The 19906-nt window shown below is 43.0% G+C and overlaps 1 protein-coding gene across 1 annotated transcript; it reads right to left on the minus strand.

Annotated features, from left to right (window-relative positions):
• Positions 1-3925: 3925 nt before the first annotated feature.
• Positions 3926-11327, minus strand: adra2b (adrenoceptor alpha 2B). Its single transcript, XM_014161528.3, has one exon. The coding sequence runs from the start codon at positions 9985-9987 to the stop codon at positions 8380-8382; it is 1608 nt and encodes a 535-aa protein (XP_014017003.1). The 5' UTR covers positions 9988-11327; the 3' UTR covers positions 3926-8379.
• Positions 11328-19906: the final 8579 nt, after the last annotated feature.

Consider the following 19906-nt stretch of genomic DNA (forward strand, 5'->3'; position numbering starts at 1 on the left):
TTTTCATCTGCTGAATGAAATGAAAATAGAGCTCTTTGCCACACACACCAGTGATGGGTTTGGCGTCGAAATGAGAATGCATGCTGTTGACCCTTGTTAAGGTCAACAGCATAATGAACTTTCCCTAGTACCAGGATATTTTAGCCAAAAACCTGGTTGCCTCTGCCAGGAGGCTAAACTTGGCCACAAGTGGATCTTCTAGCAAGACAATAACCTCAAGCACATCCACAAAGAAATTATGATTTCTTTGTGGCCACGGAATCAACATTATGCAATGGCCACATCAGCATCTGCGCTTAAAAACCATTGAACCTGTGGATTGAATTAAGGACGGCAGTCCATAAGTTCAGATGAAGGATATCAAGGATCTGTAAGAATGCTGTATGGAGAAATGGTCTAAGATCCCATCCAATGTGTTCTCCAACTCATAAAGTCTTTATTGAGTCTTTATTGATGAGTCTTTATTGAAGACTCATCTCTTCAGTAGGTCCTATGATTGAGTGTAGTCTGGCCCAGGAGTGTGAAGGTGAACGGAAAGGCACTGGAGCAACGAACCGCCCTGGCTGTCTCTGCCTGGCCGGTTCCCCTCTCTCCACTGGGATTCTCTGCCTCTAACCCTATTACAGAGGCGGAGTCAATGGCTTACTGGTGCTCTTCCATGCCGTCCCCAGGAGGGCTGCATCACTTGAGTGGGTTGAGTAACTGACGTGATCTTTCTGTCCTGGTTGGCGCCCCCCCCTAGGGTTGTGCCGTGGCGGAGATCTTTGTGGGCTATACTCGGCCTTGTCTCAGGATGGTAAGTTGGTGGTTGAAGATATCCTTCTAGTGGTGTGGGCTGTGCTTTGGCAAAGTGGGTGGTGTCATATCCTGCCTGTTTGGCTCTGTCCGGGGGTATCGTCGGACGTGGCCACAGTGTCTCCCGACCCCTCCTGTCTCAGCCTCCGGTATTTATGCTGCATTAGTTTATATGTCGGGGGGCTAGGGTCAGTCTGTTATATCTGCAGTATTTCCCCTGTCTTATCCGGTGTCCTGTGTGAATTGAAGTATGCTCGCTCTAATTCTCTCTCTTTCTCTCTTTTTCTCTCTCTTTCTCTCTTTCTCTCTTTTTCTCTCTCTTTCTCTCTTTCTTTATTTCTCTCTTTCTTTCTCTCTCTCTGAGGACCTGAGTCCTAGGACCATGCCTCAGGACTACCTGGCCTGATGACTCCTTGCTGTCCCCAGTCCACCTGGCCGTGCTGCTGCTCCAGTTTCAACTGTTCTGCCTGCGGCTATGGAACCCTGACCTGTTTACCGGACGTGCTACCTGTCACAGACCTGCTGTTTTCAACTCTCTAGAAACAGCAGGAGCAGTAGAGATACTCTGAATGATCGGCTATGAAAAGTCAACTGACATTTACTCCTGAGGTGCTGACCTGTTGCACCCTCGACACCCACTGTGATTATTATTATTTGACCCTGCTGGTCATCTATGAACATTTGAACATCTTGGCCATGTTCTGTTATAATCTCCACCCGGCACAGCCAGAAGAGGACTGGCCACCCCTAATAGCCTGGTTCCTCTCTAGGTTTCTTCCTAGGTTCTGGCCTTTCTAGGGAGTTTTTCCTAGCCACTGTGCTTCTACACCTGCATTGCTTGCTGTTTGGGGTTTTAGGCTGGGTTTCTGTACAGCACTTTGTGACATCAGCTGATGTAAGAAGGGCTTTATAAATACATTTCATTGATTGATTGATTGAAAATGGCCCAGTGCCGTTATTCTCCCAAAGTGAATTATTGAAAGGTTTTGAAAACATATCAATTTTGACCCTTACCTATTTGAGAAAAAAATATTTTCTTGTTAAACAAAATCTCTTTCTTTGAGCAATTATATTAGTATAAAATAATATCGTTTTCCAATTATTTTGAGCATACAATATAACTCAGGATTTGAATTGTTAATTTTATGCAGTAATTTTTACTCATCTTTATGAAGGGCTGTCAATAATTTAGGACCCCACTGTACATCCATATTCCAGTGTCCTCTTCATCTGATAAGTGCTGCTTTGTATTCCAGCAGAGATGGGACACTGGAGAGGTTGTGCTTCCTATGAATATACAGTATAACACTGTGAAATGCACCTCGTTCTGAGAGCCTCTTGGCTAAAGCAAGTCATCTGCCCTCCTGCCCCTCTCTGTCCTGCTTTATAACCAACTAGATCTCACAATTTTATCAATTTGACTTCAGATTCTGACGTTAATCCACGTTTTTCAATATGTCAAATTTCGAAGTTGCTCCGGAAACATCAAATATCAAAGCATTTTTGACACCCTTGGACTAGGTTGACTCCTCCTGCTCATCATCGTTTCGTTTCTCCAAAAGTCACATTTCAAAGTTAAGGGTTAAGGTTTGGAATAGGGTAAAAAATTGTAATAAATAAATGAGTGTCTTCCAAGTCATGAGATTATGTCCATCCACCACCCCAACTCACAATGCCCTAGCAAAACCCTAGCCTACTTGATGGTAATAGCGCTCACTGTTGCTCCTAGTGGACGGTTTTGAAGGCCTTTCTCAATGTCCTCAGGACCTGGACAGACATCCAATTTCGAAGTCAGTCTTTAGCGATCTGCCAGTAATAACAGCACAGAGGAAATTAAGATGGAAATGAAGTTGTTAGATATATATACTACCGTTCAAAAGTTTGGGGTCACTTAGAAATACCCTTGTTTTCCATGAAAACATACATGTAATTCATTGCAAAATGAATAGGAAGTATAGTGCTGACCACTCCATTATAGACAGAATACCAGCTGACTGCTTCTTCCCTCAATAGTTATTGCATAGTTTGAGCTGTGACTTGGGTCACTGTCCTGTTGTAGGAGGAAATTGGCTCCAAATAAGCGCCGTCCACAGGGTATGCCATGGCGTTGCAAAATGGAGTGATAGCCTTTCTTCTTCGAGATCACTTTCACCCTGTACAAATCTCCCACTTTACCATCACATAAAGAACCCCCAGACCATCACATTGCCTCCACCATGCTTGACAGATGGCGTCAAGCACTCCTCCAGCATCTTTAAATTTTTTTCTGCATCTCACAAATGATCTTCTTTGTGATCCGAACACCTCAAACTTAGATTTTTCTGTCCATAACACTTTTTTTCAATATTCCTCTGTACAGTGTCTGTGCTATTTTGCCCATCTTAATCTTTTCTTTCTATTGGCCAGTCTGAGACATGGCTTTCTCTATCTAACTCTGCCTAGAAGGTCAGCATCCTGGAGTCGCCTCTTCACTGTTGACGTTGAGACTGGTGTTTTGCAGGTATTATTTAATGAAGCTGCCACTTGAGGACTTGTGAGGCGTCTGTTTCTCAAACTAGACACTCTAATGTACTTGTCCTCTTGCTCAGTTGTGCAACAGGGCTTCCCACTCCGCCAGTTTGCGCTGTTCTGTGAAGGGAGTAGTACACAACGTTGTACGAGATCTTCAGTTTCTTGGCAATTTCTCGCATGAAATAGCCTTAATTTCTCAGAACAAGAATAGACTGACGAGTTCCAGAAGAAAGTTCTTTGTTTCTGGCCATTTTGAGCCTGTAATTGAACCCACAAATGCTGATGCTCCAGATACTCAACTAGTCTAAAGAAGGCCAGTTTTATTGCTTCTTTAATTAATTTTCTAATGATCAATTAGCCTTTTAAAATTATAAACTTGGATTAGCTAACACAATGCGCCATTGGATCACAGGAGTGATGGTTGCTGATAATGGGTCTCTGTACGCCAATGTAGATATTCCATTAGAAATCAGCCATTTTCCAGCTACAATAGTCATTTTCAACATTAACAATGTTTACACTGTATTTCTGATCAATTTGATGTTATTTTATTGGACAAAAAATTTGCTTTTCTTTCAAAAACAAGGACATTTTTAAGTGACCCCAGCACATTCCCCTCCAAGTGAATGCTCCAGAAAATGACTTTACAATGTGCTGAGATAAGTGTCATTTAGAGAGGGAGAAATTGACATTGAGTGTGTGTGTGTGCTTGTGCGTGTGCGTGTGCGTGTGTGTGTGTGTGTGTGTGTGACACTCAAAGCAGATTGTTAAACAGTGTGCTGTGCATTTATTCCATGTGGACGATATAGTAACTGGCAGTGCTAATGCTGCTTTCAGTATGCCTTATACTCAGTTAAAATCAACCACTTTAAAATGACGTCTTCATTCCCGCTCACGTGTTGGGGTACACAAGGTTAGAATTGTCCCATAATAAGAAACAAATGATCCCATATTATAAATCCAATGTTAACAGTATACTGTGAGCTTTTGGCATCTCCAAAACTTTAAAAGTACCGTAAGATTGATCCAGTTAAGTCTGCTATATTTAGGGCCAGTCCCAAGAGTCAGTGTGTAATAATCTAACCCCCATGTGGTGATGGGCTAAGCCTATTTACTCATGTTGCCTTTAACGTCATAGCTGTACAGTATTACATGATATTAAGTGATTGAAATGACATCATGCCATGCTGATTTAAACTGCTTTATTTCTAAATGGAGGGGAGAGGGAGGGAGTCCAGGGTCAAACACAGCAGGGGAAGAAGAAGAGTCCAGGCAGGTCACAGAGGAGCAGGGAGAATGATGCTTCACTATACATTGAGATTCCATGGCCGCCCTGTTGCCACCAAAAGTTCTATGACAATCACATTCTAGAATGCAAGAGAATGTTATTGTCGCAGAACGATTTGTGCCAACACAGGGGCGGTTGTTTGCTGAGCTCCATGGTTATTTATACAACCACAGAAATGTATAGCGCCATCCATCAGCACAGTAAAGTATCTTACAAACCACCATTTTAACTGTTTAAGAAACAAGTAAAAAATAATACAAAAAAAATAAGCTGGTGGAAAATTCAAGGTTTCAATCCATATGACCAATATTGTAAAGGATTTTCTCAATTCATGACATTTATCTTCTGCATTGACTGAGTTCCGATAGAAATAACCCCAACTCCTGCATACATAGGTCTGCTCCTGAATCATGTTCATCTGCTCACATTAAATAAATGAATCTCATTCAACATATTCAGATTTTATACAGTGTTTACTCTGTTTTGTTCACATTAGCTTTGCCTTGCTTGGAGAGCCCACCAGGAAGAAAAAAACTATAAATATGAAATGAACAGAAAACAAAAAATGGCTCAAAATAAATAAATAATACATATAGCTTATCCAATCGCAGCCCTTCGTTAGAGCATGAGTCCCTCTGTCTGTGTCAGCTGGTTTCCCAGGGCTCTTCTGTCCCACGGGGGTCACTAAACGGCCATGTTTGAAAGGACAAAATGCAATTTTCACCACAAAATGCCATGTCAGCAGCTAACCCTTACCTCACCTTTGATCTTACTCAGATCCTTAACAGTTACCATAACCATAAATGAAGACCAAATAGATAATGTGCTTGCTAAATAGTTCTGGTATACCTCCCTTTTGTCCATTCTAGCAGGCCATCTAGTGACTAGTGTCCCTCAGGGAGAGCTCTCTGGACAGATTCTCTATCGCCACATCTGTTTTCTGTGCTTACCAGTGTGAGGACATCCACAGTATACAATAACAGCCAGCTGGTACCACTAGAAGTGGATCATTAGCAAACACACAGTACTCATGCAGGCTCTTATCAAACACACACACACACACACACACACACACACACACACACACACACACACACACACACACACACACACACACACACACACACACAGTGTATCTCTCTCTCGCTCAAACACACACAGTATCTCTCTCTCTCTCTCGCTCTCTCTCTCTCTGTCTCTCGCACACACACACACAAGGGTAAGCAGAATTTCCCACAGGAGCGTAAAAGGGTTGTTGCCGACAGCCCTCGTCCCATAGTGTCATAACACAGCAGTCACAATTACAGACATAGCCTATGTGAGGGAGAAAACACAAAGAGCATCATGACCTGTCAGTCTCTGAGAAATACTGTACATAAAGAGCAACCATAAAGAGTCACAGTACCTCTCAGAAATAAAGGAAAGTGCCAGATAGAAGTCCAGTCAGCCAGTGCGGGCACATTCCCAAATCAATCAATTAATCCATCTATCAATCATTCATTAATAAAGTATTACATTATCTTATGGGATGAATGTCCTTCCAGAAACAGTTGAGGATATACAGGACCTTTCAGTGTTATAATCAATATAAACTAGAGTTTTTTTCAAGACTGTTTGAAATGTTTGTGTCGGGCCAGCGGTAGGTGGCTGAGTTCCTCCTCTCATAAACATCCTCTGCTCTGTTCTGTTCCATGGGGAGAAGTGTGTTCGGTAATAGCAATGTCCTTTCAGGCTGAAATCAGGTGAATCCACTCAAACAAAGCTAACCAGTCACTGTCCATTGTCTTTAATAGAAAAAAAGACTATATACTGCATTGCAAACATCTCTTAATGTCCGAATTTGCTTTCCTTGTCCCAATTTGGGAAAGTATTTATTCTCTTTACAATGTAATATGCTTTAAGCACTTGGAATTGTGCTATATAGATTCAATGTACAGACCTAATCCATGTTGATGTTGATGGAACAAGGTAGACCAGTATGAAAAAAAGTATGAACATGCATCTCACTACTGTAAGTCGTTCTGGATAAGAGCGTCTGCTAAATGACTAAAATGTAAATGTAAAAAATGTGGAAACAGAGGTCACCCTGTGGTGTAGCGATACTGGGGGAGAGTTAAAACTGTACCTTTAAGGCTCTCTGCGAGGCACTCTGAATCCCAAATGACACCCTATTCCCTACATAGTGCACTGCTTTTGACTAGAGCCCTATAGGCCCTGGTCAAAAGTTGTGCACTATAAAGGGAATAGGGTGCCATTTGGGATTTAGAGAGTGTGTTCTTTTAGTCCACCTGCACCGACCCAGAGCCGGGCAGGTGGAAACAAATTCCTGATCCTTCATTTTGCATTCACCTATATCCTTTGTTTTTCAGTGCAGATGAAGAAAAACACACGAGTAGAGGAACCAATAATGGACCATTGAGATGCACCCGCTGTCCTCGCACAGCCAGAGGCAAGGTATGTTTGTTTTACAAAGGAGTCTTTCAAAATATAGCCTAAGCCCCACACTACAGCAGTGGTGGGGATCAGCGTTTGAGAGGGAGTTGAACAGTAAAAGCCTTGTTGTTGTATCTCTCATGTGGATAACATCTCTACAGGAACGCATGCTATTCCTGAGGCAGGAAAAAAGTAACTATGCAGACATAAGTAGACAGACGACTTGGGTCTTGTGTGTTCCTCATGGTTCTGCCCTCTGATAGAGAGAGGTACTTAAACAGGCTGACAGGTATTTGGGTTAATTCTCAGTCCTCTATCTCTCCAAAACATCATCTCCTCACGTTGTTCTGTTTTGTTTTTCAGACGGCTAATAAAAGGATACTGTATTGTTTTAAAGAATGGTGTGTGTAGATCAGGAGTTCTCAGTGACTAGTGGTGTGTGTATAGGGTTGCAAAATTCCAGGAACTTTCAATACATTTCCTGGTTTTCCCAGAAATCCAGGCTGGAGGACTCTGGATTTCCTGCTTATTCCCTCCTGATTCTGGGAATCTTCCAACAAGGATTTCAGGAAAACAATGGCATTTATTGAAAGTTTAAATAATTTTGCAACCCTAGTGGTATACTTCTGTACCCAAAGGTTTCTCAATTTTAAATTAAACAGATTTCCCAGACAACCTTAATATGAGTCAGTCAATCAGACTCTGATGAGAGCAGCGCTACACTGTCATTTTACCAACAACATGTCCTTAATGTCACGAGTGACTACAAATACAAAATGGATTTTCTTTCCCTCCTCTCTTCCTCCTCTCCATCCACTTTCTGTGCATAATATGTGATGCTCACACCTCAAAACATCCCTCCTACCTTTTAATAAAATATCATGATCAGATTAGTACACAGTATCATGCTAAAGCCCCCCAGAGTATAAGTCACTGAACATATATTGCACATACTCTCCCCACACTATGTCCTTGCAATGGGCCGTCACAGTTCTCCAGGTAACAGCTGGACTTCTGCAGATACGCACCAAGGGACTAAAACAACAAGCCCTTAGAGAGTTTCTTTCTTACACAAGGTATTTTTAACCCTGTTGCGAGGTGAGCTTTTCTACAGCTATTCTGAGTCCGCATTCTATTTGGAAAGTCTGCAGCAGTTCACGGTAGAATCGGCAGCCCTTTGTAATGTCATCAATTAGAATCTAAAATCAGTGAACATTTTCAAAAAAGGACAGAATATTTGTGCTGTTTTGTAAACCTCAACGGGTTTAGAGGGGAGTGAAAAGAAGGGACTGACCTTACAGGCCCCTTTACTAAAATAATGTTGCCATTGGTGTCCTTACAGAGCAACCAGTCTAGAAGAAGGTGCCCTTGGTGTTCTTACAAAGGATCTTCTTGAAGGCTTTCCTGAAGTCCTGGTTGAAGATGGTGTATATGACGGGGTTCAGACAGGAGTTGCAGTAGCCGATCCAGAAGAAGAACTTAAAGAGGGGATCAGGGAGGGCGCAGGTCTCAGGACAGATGGCCTGCAGCGAGTAGGAGAAGAAGAAAGGGAACCAACAGACGACAAACACTCCGATCACCACGGCCAGGACGAACGTGAAACGCTTCTCTCGGTTCACCATGGCTTTACGACGTGCCGCTCCTGGAGTGGTGTCTGGCTTAGACCTCCTCCCTGCCACCAGCCGAGCCCCCTTAGATGTGGCGATCATGTCCCTGTACTTCTGGATGGTGGCAGGGGAGTGGATGCCGGGTGAACCCGCCATGCTAGGGGTGTTGACTCCCCTCCTCCCCCCTCCCTCGTGCTCCATGTCACTGTCAGAGCTGTTTGAGCTATCCCCATTATTGTTATACTTTTTCCCCTTCTTCCCCTTCTTCCCCTTCTTCTCCCCATCTTTGGGTTTGGCCTGGGAAAGTGGGGGAAGGGTGGAGGAGGGAGAGGGAGAGACTGAGGAGGGTGAGGGACCCAGGGGTGAGGTAGGAGGGGAGGTGGTGGTTGGGGTTGGAGCTAGAGATGGATCCGGAGGATGAAGGAGGTTATTGGGGGTGGGAGAAGAGGGGGTCTCATTGGCCTGGTCGGGGGATAGTGATGGAGTAATAGCCAGGGTGGGTGGTCTGATGCTGGAAGTTTTGTGGGGAATAGCTGGGGTTTTCCCTCCCTCCTCCTTCCCGTTGGCTTGGATCCCCCGAGGGGTTTGACTTGGGGTGGCACAGCCCACCCCATCCTTCCTGGGCTCGCCTGGCGGGTTCTGTGTGCGCTGCTTGGCGATCTGGTAGATCCTCATGTAGACCAGGATCATGATGAGACAAGGGGCGAAGAAGGAGCCGACAGTGGAGTAGAGAATGTACCAGCGCTCGTCATTCAGCTGGCACTGAGGCCCCCTCTCACTACCCTCGCCACCTGGCTCGCTCTTATTCAGCGACAGGAGAGGAGGAAAGGAGATGATGGCCGAGATGAGCCACACCACCACGATGGAGGCTTTGATACGTATGGGTGTGCGCTGGCGGGAGTAGGTAACCCGGCTGATGGACAGGTAACGGTCTAATGAGATGGCGCACAGGTGAGCTATAGAGGAAGTACAGAACAGAACGTCCAGCGCCAAGTAGATCTCACACCACAGAGACTTGAAGTACCAGTAACCCAGCAGTTCATTGGCCAGGGAAAACGGGATGATGAGGGTTGCCACTAAAATGTCCGCAGCTGCTAGCGACACTAAAAACAGGTTCTGTGGTCCTCTGAGTGCACGGCTGGTCAGGACTGCGATGATGACAAAGATGTTTCCCACGATGGTAAAGACTATCATGAGGGTGATAGCCGTAGCAAAGAGCGCCGTGGCTTCGGCGGAGTAAGGGGCCAGTTGCAGGGAAGCGACGCTCTGATTGCAGGGAAGAGATAAACCGCTGGTCGAGCTATTAGTGTTGCCCAGCCCCACTGAACATGCACTATCCAAAGGTGATGCCATGACTAACACGATGGATGGGGTTGATTAAAGTGGTTAATAAAATGTTGTAGTAATCAATATGTTTGTTTTATAGTCCTTGAGGATGGCTGAGGTAAAATTATATTCTAAAAAAGCAGTCCTATAGCTGAGCTTGTTTATGTTGCTGTCAAAGCATTCTCTGAAAACTTTAGGGAAAAAAGATTAGCCTCCTATAACTGATCTTTCTACACCTTATAAAAAGTCATAATTTCGTGTTATCGCAGTTCATTCACCTTCTCCTGCCAATTTCATCATCCAAGTCCATTCTAATCAGTCAAACGCTAAACTATGCCCATGGAGTGCGCCAGTGGTCAATGGTTTTCTATTCGAGTGCGATGAATACAGTAGAGCGCAAATACGTTTCCCGTCGATCTGGGCTATGTGGAATACCTACAGTATGAAATTAAACCGCTCAAACAATTAAAAGTAGTCCAGCACACAAAACAGAATGGATTGTAATCTCACAGCTGCTTGATTATTTTTTATATTTTAAAGAGGCGGAACGTGATTGCAGGGCGGTTACAGAAATAGCCTTTCAATCTAATTTCTGACTATAATACAAGGCGACACAGGCGAGATTGGGAACAAGTTACAGCCATCTTTTCCTCAGTAGGACAACCAACTTCAGATGTCAGTGTGCGCGCCCTTTCTCCCCCAAAACCCCGCTGTCTCTTAAGAGACGCAAACAGCAAGGCTATCTGAGCATATACAAGCTGTGTATGTAGACTAATTTAATAACAAATTATTCTAACAAATATGTAATAATAACCAAAATATTGGTTTGAACAGATTTAGCTCATACAATGGTTGAGCTTCGGCAGACTAACTGGTGTGTTACCAAAATATGTCCTCACATTATTCGAGTAAAGTGTACTTCTTAAATAATAAGTTGTTTCTGAATGGAACTGTGAAGTTAGTATTTATGTTGTAACTTGAGCACGTCCTCAATGTAGCCAAAAAACGTTCTGGAATTCATGAAAACAAAACCGTGTCCAACATAATTCCAAGTTGCGCATTGAGTCCATCACCCAGAGTCGTTGCGTTGCTGTTTCAGTTTCCTCGTGTTTCCTCGTTACTAGAGCTCACATCTCGGTTTGGTAGGAATGTGTGCGAGTGTTTAGTATATCCAAGCGCAGAAGATGCGCAGTCATGCTTTGGCTGGCTCGTGGCCCCTAGTTCGGTCTATTCACGCAGTGGTACTCCTGAGTGCAGCGTCTCTTTGCCTCTCTCCTCGAGTTTATCAGTTTGTCTCGCAGCATCTCCAGGAGTGAGCGTGACCGCGAGCCCTGGTCTAATAACGGGAGCGCCTCTCCTCTCCTCCTCGCGCTTCTCCAACCCGAGTGATGTCAATACGGGCGTCATGAGACCATGCCATCTCTCTCTCTCTCTCTCTCTCTCTCTCTCTCTCTCTCTCTCTCTCTCTCTCTTTACCCGCTAACACACTGTCCATCGGTACGCCGTTATATCTTTAATGTAAAACACTGTAGTAGAACCCGTCCACGATGCTTTGGTCAATTAACTCTACAGAATGCATAGGTCTCCAGCTGGAACACACTCATTTATCTTTCTACAAAGACCTACAGTGTGAGTTTCTAACTCTATAATCATCACCATCAATCATCATCATCACTGTTAAAATAAAGGTACAAAATAATAATAACATTATCATCACCATCATCATTATAATCATCACCCTTCTCCTCCTGATTATGATTTCATTGTTGGTTCCATAATGGTCTATTGGCTCCTCAGCAAGATAAAACCCTATTGTATGCTACCTTATGTTCCCATGAATTAGCCTCTTGACCGCTGCTTGATGAAGACAAAACACTGTTGTTAGTGACATGGATTGATCAAATGCTTATTGTTCAATAGTGAAGAGAGTGGAAGCACATTAAACTGACACACATACAGAAGTGTGCATTGCAAGCTTGTCTCATAGACTAGACACAACAAACAAAAATACAGGACACTCTAATAAGTCTAATATGGTACCTTTGGTATGGTTACATAAGACATAAGGTTTCTTAAGCCAAAGGTTGCGTGTTTGAATCTCCTCACAAACAACTTGCTCATTTTAGCTAATTAGAACGGTTGCTGGGTCGAATCCCTGAGCCGAACTAGGTAAAAATATACAGTGCCTTGCGAAAGTATTTGGCCCCCTTGAACTTTTCGACATTTTGCCACATTTCAGGCTTCAAACATAAAGATATAAAACTGTAATTTTTTGTGAAGAATCAACAACAAGTGGGACACAATCATGAAGTGGAACGAAATTTATTGGATATTTCAAACTTTTTTAACAAATAAAAAACTGAAAAATTGGCCGTGCAAAATTATTCAGCCCCCTTAAGTTAATACTTTGTAGCGCCACCTTTTGCTGCAATTACAGCTGTAAGTCGCTTGGGGTATGTCTCTATCAGTTTTGCACATCGAGAGACTGAATTTTTTGCCCATTCCTCCTTGCAAAACAGCTCGAGCTCAGTGAGGTTGGATGGAGAGCGTTTGTGAACAGCAGTTTTCAGTTCTTTCCACAGATTCTCGATTGGATTCAGGTCTGGACTTTGACTTGGCCATTCTAACACCTGGATATGTTTATTTGTGAACCATTCCATTGTAGATTTTGCTTTATGTTTTGGATCATTGTCTTGTTGGAAGACAAATCTCCGTCCCAGTCTCAGGTCTTTTGCAGACTCCATCAGGTTTTCTTCCAGAATGGTCCTGTATTTGGCTCCATCCATCTTCCCATCAATTTTAACCATCTTCCCTGCCCCTGCTGAAGAAAAGCAGGCCCAAACCATGATGCTGCCACCACCATGTTTGACAGTGGGGATGGTGTGTTCAGGGTGATGAGCTGTGTTGCTTTTACGCCAAACATAACGTTTATGCATTGTTGCCAAAAAGTTCGATTTTGGTTTCATCTGACCAGAGCACCTTCTTCCACATGTTTGGTGTGTCTCCCAGGTGGCTAGTGGCAAACTTTAAACAACACTTTTTATGGATATCTTTAAGAAATGGCTTTCTTCTTGCCACTCTTCCATAAAGGCCAGATTTGTGCAGTTGTACGACTGATTGTTGTCCTATGGACAGAGTCTCCCACCTCAGCTGTAGATCTCTGCAGTTCATCCAGAGTGATCATGGGCCTCTTGGCTGCATCTCTGATCAGTCTTCTCCTTGTATGAGCTGAAAGTTTAGAGGGACGGCCGGGTCTTCGTAGATTTGCAGTGGTCTGATACTCCTTCCATTTCAATATTATCGCTTGCACAGTGCTCCTTGGGATGTTTAAAGCTTGGGAAATCTTTTTGTATCCAAATCCGGCTTTAAACTTCTCCACAACAGTATCTCGGACCTGCCTGGTGTGTTCCTTGTTCTTCATGATGATCTCTGCGCTTTAAATGGACCTCTGAGACTATCACAGAGCAGGTGCATTTATACGGAGACTTGATTACACACAGGTGGATTCTATTTATCATCATTAGTCATTTAGGTCAACATTGGATCATTCAGAGATCCTCACTGAACTTCTGGAGAGAGTTTGCTGCACTGAAAGTAAAGGGGCTGAATAATATTGCACGCCCAATTTTTCCGTTTTTTATTTGTTAAAAAAGTTAGAAATATCCAATAAATTTCGTTCCACTTCATGATTGTGTCCCACTTGTTGTTGATTCTTCACAAAAAATTACAGTTTTATATCTTTATGTTTGAAGCCTGAAATGTGGCAAAAGGTCGAAAAGTTCAAGGGGGCCGAATACTTTCGCAAGGCACTGTATATCGATGTGCACTTGAGCAAGGCACTTAACCTATCAGATATCAAGTTAAGACCCTGATGCAGACTGTGTCAATGTAAAAACCTTTATTACAGCAATAGGGGCAAAGGTACAGGACGGCAGGCAGGCTCAGGGTCTGGTCAGGCAGAGGTTGGTAATCCAGAGGAGGGCAAAAGTACAGGTCAAGTGGCAGGGTCAGGCAGAGTGGTCAGGCGGGTGGGTTCAGGGTCAGGACAGGCAAGGGTCAAAAACCAGGAGGACAAGAAAAGAGAGACTCTAATGATCTTGGAGATCGGAAAAGGGCCGATAAACCGGGGGGACAGTTTGCGAGACTCCACCTGGAAGGGCAGATCCTGGGTGGACAGCAAATTTGAGTGTCCCGGATTTTTGTTTACTCTTTTACATCTATCCCTGAGTCCAGATCGGTGCATTATACAGGATCACACACACACACATACACACACACACACACACACACACACACACACACACACACACACACACACAACATTATACAGGATCACACACACACACATACACACACACACACACACACACACACACACACACACACACACACACACACACACACACACACACACACAACTTTACCCTCTCACGACTCTATTTACGCTACCTAAGATTAATTTGCTTTATGTTTTGATGTTCAATATCGACTAAAAAGAGTAAAATCTAGCAAATCGACACCCACACAGAGGCGTGCATTTATAGTGGGAGTTGGTAGTTACACACACACACACACACACACACACACACACACACACACACACACACACACACACACACACACACACACACACACACAGTATGCCATGTTCTCATTACGGGTGTCAACAACTGGTGGGTGGTTGTCGTGAGGCCATAATGTTTGTTTCCCATTTTCCATCGCCCACACAATGTCAGTTAGGAGTGAGAAACCGACCATAGAATTAGATTCCTAACCAACTCATTCTGATTCCATGACCCCAACCACAAGCTAATAACCGCTTTCGTTCTGTTCAATGCCAAGCGTTCTAAATACAAAAAGCACTTTTCGCAGGAGAGTGCTCTCCAATCAAGTGTTACCTGCGGTCGTGTGTGAACCTCCTGTGGTTGGTAAAACAGTGAAAGTGGATTCAGGAGGTTATTCTACACAATTTTCAGCTCTCACACACCCACTCCAAATAAGTCTATTGGAAAGAACAACCCCACACACTCCAAACATATCATAAAGAAATATCTGTCACGCTTCACTGCACATTTTGTGTTACAGAGCGACAGAACGACCGATTTCGCATGTGTAACTCTGTTTCTCATTAAGAAAAATCTAGATATTTGACTTTTGGGTGTGGTTCGTTGTGGCAGTTACTGATATGCTTTTTGGTCAGAACAGTTCTTCAACCAATAAGATTTTAGCTAGCTTGATAATCTAGATAACATTGCTTATAATTAAGTTAGCTAGCTTGCTTAACATTGACTACAGTATATGATCAAACTAGCTACATTAGGCCCTAGACCTACCATTGTCATCTTTTGTTTGAAAAGGTAAAAGGTCAGTGGTGAAACGTCACAACTCTGCAACTCGAGCAACAGTTTGTAATTTAGACTTGAAGTGAATTTCAAGTGAAACTTCCCAGTCGGAATAAGACATTTCCGACAACTCCCATAGCACGTGAACGCAGCATGTCTCAATGTCTGTGTGTTCTGAAGTAGGATTGGATAGAGTGCAATCCCTGCAGCTGTGTGTCCTGTGTTAGTGGGCAAGTGAGAATTGTCAAAATCAAAACCCAACCTTTAAGTGTGTTCAGGTGTGTTGACCGAACCCACTTGTTGGCCACACCTGATCTTAATGAGTGCTTGTATCCTTTGAAATGTGGTCTGTTTGAATAGACTAAAATGAACAGCTTTGTATGAGTTAAAAAAAACAAGGCATGCTAGCTCCATCCTGGTGGCGCAGTGGACTAATTCCATGGTTAGAGTCCAGGAGATCATAGATTTGAAACTCACTGATACCATGCCACAATAAAAACGAAATGTGTTTGCAGCCTCCACACAGACAGTGTGGTGAAGAAGGCGCAACAGTGCCTCTTCAACCTCAGGAGGTAGAAGAAATGTGGCATGGCTCCTAAAACCCTTACAAATGTTTACAGATGCACAATTGAGAGCATCCTGTCGGGCTGTATCACCGCCTGGTACGGCAACTGCACCGCCCACAACCGCAGGGCACTCCAGAGGGTGGTGTGGTCTGCCCAATGCATCACCGGGGTGCAAACTACCTGCCCTCCAGTATACCTACAGCACCCTATACACATAGACTTGAATTCACTGGCCACTTTAATAATGGAACACTGTCACTTTAATAATGTTTACATATTTTGCATTACTCAGTATATACTGTATTCTATCCTATTCTACTGTATCTTAGTCTATGCCACTCTGACACTGCTCGCCCAAATATTTATATATTCTTAATTCCATTAATTTACTTTAGATTTGTGTGTATTGTTGTGATATTGTTAGATATTACTTGTTAGATATTACTGCACTGTTGGAGCTAGAAACACAAGCATTTCACTACACCCGCAATAATATCTGCTAAACAGGTGACTTTGAGAGCAAAGACCTGATTTAAAAAAAACAGAGACCTGTGAATTTCTGACTCAGTTGACAGTCTCATTTATCTGTTTCAACAGTAGGCCTACTATTCGTCTCCTTGCACAGTACAGCTTGGGTTGGCCTGACTGTAAAAGACCAATATGGGATTGATCATTTTAGGTCATTGAGTATGTCACTGTTTGTCATAGAATGTTTCACACAGGGTGCCGTTTGGGATTTATTTGGCTAAATTACAGTATACCCACTTCTCCAGGCACCACTACACCACTGCCAGAACCAATGAGAAACCAAAAATGTACATTCCCACAACTTCCAAGGAATTAAATGTCTCAGGTCTAATTTAGTCCCTGATTAGAGGATAAAATCAGCTGTGCAGCAGTGCCGCAAATCTGTATTTTGACAGCACACCTTATATATGTAATTAATGTTTGTTTTACAGAAAGTATCCGTATCCCTTGACTTATTCTACATTTTATTATGTTACAGCCTGAATTCAACATTTATAAAATAGCTTTTTTCACCTTTAATGACAAAGTGAAAACGTGTTTTAGACATTTTTACATATTTATTGAAAATGAAATACAAAAATACCTAATTTACATAGGTATTCACACCCCTGAGTCAATACATGTTAGAATCAAATTTGGCAGTGATTACAGCTGTGAATCTTTCTGTGTAAGTCTCTAAGAGCTTTGCACACCTGGATTGTACAATATTTGCATATTATTCTCTTTAAAAATCTTCATGCTCTGTCAAGTTGGTTGTTGATCATTACTAGACAACCATTTTCAATTCTTGCCATAGATTTTCAAGCATATTTAAGCATAGCCGTGGGAAGTAGTCACTGCAGCACCTCCTGAAAAATCTGAATAAAAACTACATTTCAATAAAAAAATTAAATACTAAAGTAAAAAAATCACAAAAGAAGTGCACTGGTCCTTTTATAGTCCTGTTTTAGCGGGCCAGCATGGTCTCAAAATCAAATCAAATCAAATGTATTTCTAAAGCCCTTCTTACATCAGCTGATATCTCAAAGTGCTGTACAGAAACCCAGCCTAAAACCCCAAACAGCAAGCAATGCAGGTGTAGAAGCACGGTGGCTAGGAAAAACTCCCTAGAAAGGCCAGAACCTAGGAAGAAACCTAGAGAGGAACCAGGCTATGAGGGGTGGCCAGTCCTCTTCTGGCTGTGCCGGGTGGAGATTATAACAGAACATGGCCAAGATGTTTCCAGTACGGGCAAAAAAATAATAATAAATGTATGAAATGTATGCATTCACTACTGTAAGTCGCTCTGGATAAGAGCATCTGCTAAATGACTAAAATGTAAAAAAAAAAAAAAAGATGTAAATGTTAAAATATTCATAGATGACCAGCAGGGTCAAATAATAATAATCACAGTGGGTGTCGAGGGTGCAACAGGTCAGCACCTCAGGAGTAAATGTCAGTTGGCTTTTCATAGCCGATCATTCAGAGTATCTCTACTGCTCCTGCTGTCTCTAGAGAGTTGAAAACAGCAAGTCTGGGACAGGTAGCACGTCTGGTGAACAGGTCAGGGTTCCATAGCCGCAGGCAGAACAGTTGAAACTGGAGCAGCGGCATGGCCTCGTGGACTGGGGACAGCAAGGAGTCATCAGGCCAGGTAGTCCTGAGGCATGGTCCTAGGACTCAGGTCCTCAGAAAGAAAGAAAGAAAGAAAGAAAGAAAGAAAGAAAGAAAGAAAGAAAGAAAGAAAGAAAGAAAGAAAGAAAGAAAGAAAGAAAGAAAGAAAGAAAGAAAGAATTAGAGAGAGCATACTTAAATTCACACAGGACACCGGATAAGACAGGAGAAATACTGCAGATATAACAGACTGACCCTAGCCCCCCAACACATAAACTACTGCAGCATAAATACTGGAGGCTGAGACAGGAGGGGTCGGGAGACACTGTGGCCCCGTCCGACGACACCCCTGGACAGGACCAAACAGGCAGGATATAACCAGGGGCGAAAATCTGATATCAACTTTGGAGGGGACAATTACATGAAATTTTCTCAAGAGCAATTCCTGAGGGGGACACCAAATGTAGTGCTGTAACACATAGCCTACTTTGTAATATGGTAAATGTATATTGAGGAACCAAAGAAATAAGGTGTTTGCCATACTCCTAACTAGCGGTACCCAAAACTACACAACTAATCACAACAGCAATACCATTGCCTTTAACAAATCTTAGTTCAGTCACCAGTTTAAGTTGAGAGTGGGGGTATCCATGGCATTTTCCAATTATGTTCCTATTTTACAAGTCAAAAAATTGAGAACCTTTCATAATGTTGCCAAACAAAGACTCAACAAACTTACCTGAGACTCCCTGTCTCTGCCAGTCTGTCCCTGCATATCTGTCCCCAACTCTGCTGTCTGTGTGCCATCTGTTGCCTGCTCTGCCTAATGACATCATTGTGAAACATTTCCATTAGAATTTCATTTCTTTCTTATGAACATTTTATCAACTAGTCTTTGAGATATTAGGCTACTAGGGTTTTTACTATGCGTTTTGACAGGCGTTCCGGTTTGGAGCGAGCAGTCGCACCACGCTTCGCTCCACAGGTAATATTACACTTCGTTACATTACAACGGCTTGATTTGTTTGATCTGAGCAATTCTTCTTAGCTAGCTACATAGCCGTCTTTGTATCAAAGATAATTGTGTAGTTTAGAGTAACTGAGTAATTATCGAGGCTAGCTATCTTCGTCCTCCTAACGTAGTCAACACTGCTAGCTGCTAGCTAGCTAGTCATCACTGTTAGCTAGCCAACTTCTACCGACTAGCAGCACCGCAGAAACTATTACATTACAACGCAACGACTTGATTAGTGTGGTGTTAGTGTTAGTTAGCCAGCTACATAGTTGTCTTTGCTGTCTCTGTATCTAAGGTAATTGTGTAGTTTGAGTTTGAGTATTATCGAGGTGTGCTAGCCAGCCGCGACGCGGCGCCAGACTTACTCAACACACCTAGTCATCATTAACCCACTGCCAGCTAGCCAACCGTTACCGACTAGCAGCGCTGTAGTTACTAATACTTTACAACGGAACGATTTGACTAGTGCAGTGTTACCTAGCTAGCTACCTAGTTGTCTTTGTCATAGCTTGATAATTGTTAATTGATCATTGTTAGCTAGCCAGCCATCGAGGTTAGCTAGCCAGCTATTTCCGTCCCCCGCGACGCCATTTTTCCTAACCTAGCCAACTATTACCGACGAGCAGCATTGTTGAAACTAAATACACTACAAGGAACGTCTTGATTAGTGTTATGTTAGCTAGCTAGCTACAAAGTTGCTTGTATCATGACAAGGTGTAGTACTGAAACTACCGAGGTTACCTAGCCAGCTACACGTTCAAAGTCAACAACGCAGCCACTGCTAGCTAGCCTACTCCACCAGCCAGCAGTACTGTATCATTTTAGTCAATAACATTTTTGCAACGTAAGCTTAACTTCCTGAACATTCGAGACGTGTAGTCCACTTGTCACTCCAATCTCAT

The sequence above is a fragment of the Salmo salar genome, chromosome 20 (genome assembly GCF_965601325.2).
Source record: "Salmo salar chromosome 20, fSalSal1, whole genome shotgun sequence".
Lineage (NCBI taxonomy): Eukaryota > Metazoa > Chordata > Actinopteri > Salmoniformes > Salmonidae > Salmo > Salmo salar.

Excerpts from the sequence above, each read along its gene's own strand:
- adra2b (XM_014161528.3), bottom strand. The coding sequence starts at position 9,987 with ATGGCATCACCTTTGGATAGTGCATGTTCAGTGGGGCTGGGCAACACT.